At 35.1% G+C, this 2,593-nt stretch overlaps 1 protein-coding gene across 1 annotated transcript; it reads left to right on the top strand.

The window, feature by feature from the left end:
* The first annotated feature begins 240 nt into the window (after positions 1-240).
* LOC111384709 (two-component response regulator ORR21-like) lies at positions 241-2,225 on the top strand. The gene is made up of 4 exons (XM_023009025.1): positions 241-406; positions 533-934; positions 1,138-1,214; positions 1,782-2,225. The coding sequence occupies exons 1-4, from the start codon at positions 241-243 to the stop codon at positions 2,223-2,225; spliced, it is 1,089 nt and encodes a 362-aa protein (XP_022864793.1).
* Positions 2,226-2,593: the final 368 nt, after the last annotated feature.

Consider the following 2,593-nt stretch of genomic DNA (forward strand, 5'->3'; position numbering starts at 1 on the left):
TTTATACATGTTGCTAATACATACATATATGCATACATACATACTCCATATAGGTGTAGACAAGCAAAGAATCATATGTGAGGGCGCACATGTGGGGAAAAAAGATAGTAGTAAAAAGAAGAGAGCAAATATAATGGAAATTTGAAATGTGTAAGATAGAACAAAAGGGTTGTTATTATAAATTTCTTATTTACGTATTTTATTTTTATTTTTCCTTCTGAATTAATATTTATAAATTAAATGGTCTGTTTTGTAGCGAAATGCGTTGATCATGCCTCCGCTGCTTTATCAATGTTATCAAATGGGAAGGCTCAATTTGACATAGTGATGGCAAATATGAATCCACCAGATATAAGCACCTTCAAGCTTCTCCAAGAAGCAGTTAAAATGGACTTGCTAGTGATTTGTGAGTGTTAATTAATTTATAATTGACTTTCTAAAATTAATATTCTATCCTCAAATCTACAAGTCGTTTTGGTACTACACGATGCTGCAGGATTTTTTTAATACTAACCAATATTGTACAATCCAGATTTTGTTATACTGACTCTATTTTGTATGTTTTTTATTCGAGTGATGGATGATTATGACGATAATATGGTGGCAAGAAGTGCTCTGGAGCAAGGGGCCTTTCTTTTTCTCCCAAAACCAATTAAAATGGAGGATGTAAAGTACCTTTGGCAACATCTGTGGAGGGAGAAGACACGGAAAATTAAAGAAAAAGAACAAATTGGTGAGGTACCGGTATTCAACAGAATGAGTAACGGGTTTGGGGCAGAAGGTCAAATCCCATTGGAAAATATTACGAATGACGACGATGACGTTGCTGAAAATGGAAGCAAATCAAGAAAAAAAGGTAGAAAAGTTCGGACAGAGTGGACTCAAGAACTCCATGACAAATTTGTGGACGCTATAATTGAACTTGGTGAAGGAAGTAAGCCCTCTTCTCATAGTAGATTTTAAAATTCTAATCATTATGATATTACCATGTCCATAGTGTGTATATATATGCGTGTTTGTGTGCCTGCGACTGTGTATCTATGTATGCAAATAGTATTTCTCTAGCATGCACGTGGATACCAATCTATATTACGCTGAGTTTGTGTGCATACATGAGTGCCCTTTTATCCTGTGTAGGATGTTACCCAAAGGAAATCCTAGAGCTCATGAATGAACCCGGTCTTACAAGATTGCAGGTGGCCAGCCATCTCCAGGTTTGTTATTACAGTCTTATTATGATAATTTGAAAATATAGTGATAAATTTTACATTTGCATTAGCTAGCTATCATTTAGTCTTTTTCCCAATATTACCTAGAAACTTCCTCGACCTTTTCTCAAATATGATATTCGTTAAACCAAATGTGTGGTATGTCGTGACTTTCAAGAGATTTTTGTTTTTAATATAGTCATCTCCAAACATAGCTCACTCGTAAATACAACTTCGTTACCAGAAGATTCGATTTTCATATTCAATTTTGCTTCTATAGTATTGATAAATTCATGTGCTCCATGCATAATTTTGAAAAACTTCTCCCTATAGTTTCTAAACTTTTTTATGATTTTATGCTATTTGAAAACCGTAGTGACCATCCCTATGGTGCCTAAAGTAGAGATCCTATCCATGAGGGAAAAACTTAAAAAACACAACTCCTCGTTCTTGTACACTGTAATAAAAAAGGAATGAGTTGAATATATCGAAAATTTATTTATTAGTCTATCAAGATTTTTTACAATAGATCTCGATGCGCCATAGTTAAGTTATTTCATTTTTCTTTTTCAGAAATGTCGTAAAGGGAGTTGGAGACCAAACAAAGAGAGAAAAGGTCACTATATTAATATTGAGGTGTCACCGGAGATCAAGGCGACCAACCTGAAAAGAAAGAACTTTGGCTCCATGCCCGTTTTAATCAAACATTTGGAGCAGCAGAATCTCCAAATCAACGAAAACAGTGAAAAAATTCAAGATCGACAAATCTATAGTCTGGCAAATAATAACGTCTTTGATTATCATCCTCAGGTTGAATCACAGAAAAATGTAAATGGATTCACATTTTCCCAAGACAATGTCGAAGCACCCTACATGGAACAGGATGGAACTAATTTACTAACAGTGCCTGGTGCTTTCATGCCTAATGAGCAATTTATGTCTGATTTCGATAGCGTCACCAGTGGAGACCTGCAAGCATTTGATATTGATCGACCTAATGAGCCAGGTTATTCTTAATTTCCATCTAGATATCATTTAACATGAAATATCTACTTTTCTTATGTAAACACGTCTTTAGTCAGAGATCAGTAATGACAATGCTTGCGCAATAGATTAGTGTAAAAAATAATTCGGCAACTTAAGGAGATTGCGTTTTATGAAATCGTGTCCCTGATGGATTCTTACCTTCTTCATTTGTGGTGAAGGATCGTCACACAGGGGCACCGACAATGAAAGGGTATAATCGAGATGGAGTTTATAAGTGGTTGTCGTCTCATGTTACTTCTTCGAAACCCATCTATGCCAGTCAGAATACCTCTTTCCAACAGCTTCAATGTGTAATTTTCTGTTTCTACTTTAATGAGTAGTGCTCAGTTTGAAATACT

The sequence above is a fragment of the Olea europaea genome, unplaced genomic scaffold, assembly GCF_002742605.1.
Source record: "Olea europaea var. sylvestris unplaced genomic scaffold, O_europaea_v1 scaffold298, whole genome shotgun sequence".
Lineage (NCBI taxonomy): Eukaryota > Viridiplantae > Streptophyta > Magnoliopsida > Lamiales > Oleaceae > Olea > Olea europaea.

What these genes read in the sequence shown, in the direction of transcription:
- LOC111384709 (XM_023009025.1), top strand. Translation starts at nt 241, where the DNA reads ATGGTCTGTTTTGTAGCGAAATGCGTTGATCATGCCTCCGCTGCTTTA. An exon ending in AATGGACTTGCTAGTGATTT is followed by an intron (nt 407 to 532) that starts GTGAGTGTTAAT and finishes TGTACAATCCAG; the next exon opens with ATTTTGTTATACTGACTCTA. An exon ending in AGGTGGCCAGCCATCTCCAG is followed by an intron (nt 1,215 to 1,781) that starts GTTTGTTATTAC and finishes TTTCTTTTTCAG; the next exon opens with AAATGTCGTAAAGGGAGTTG.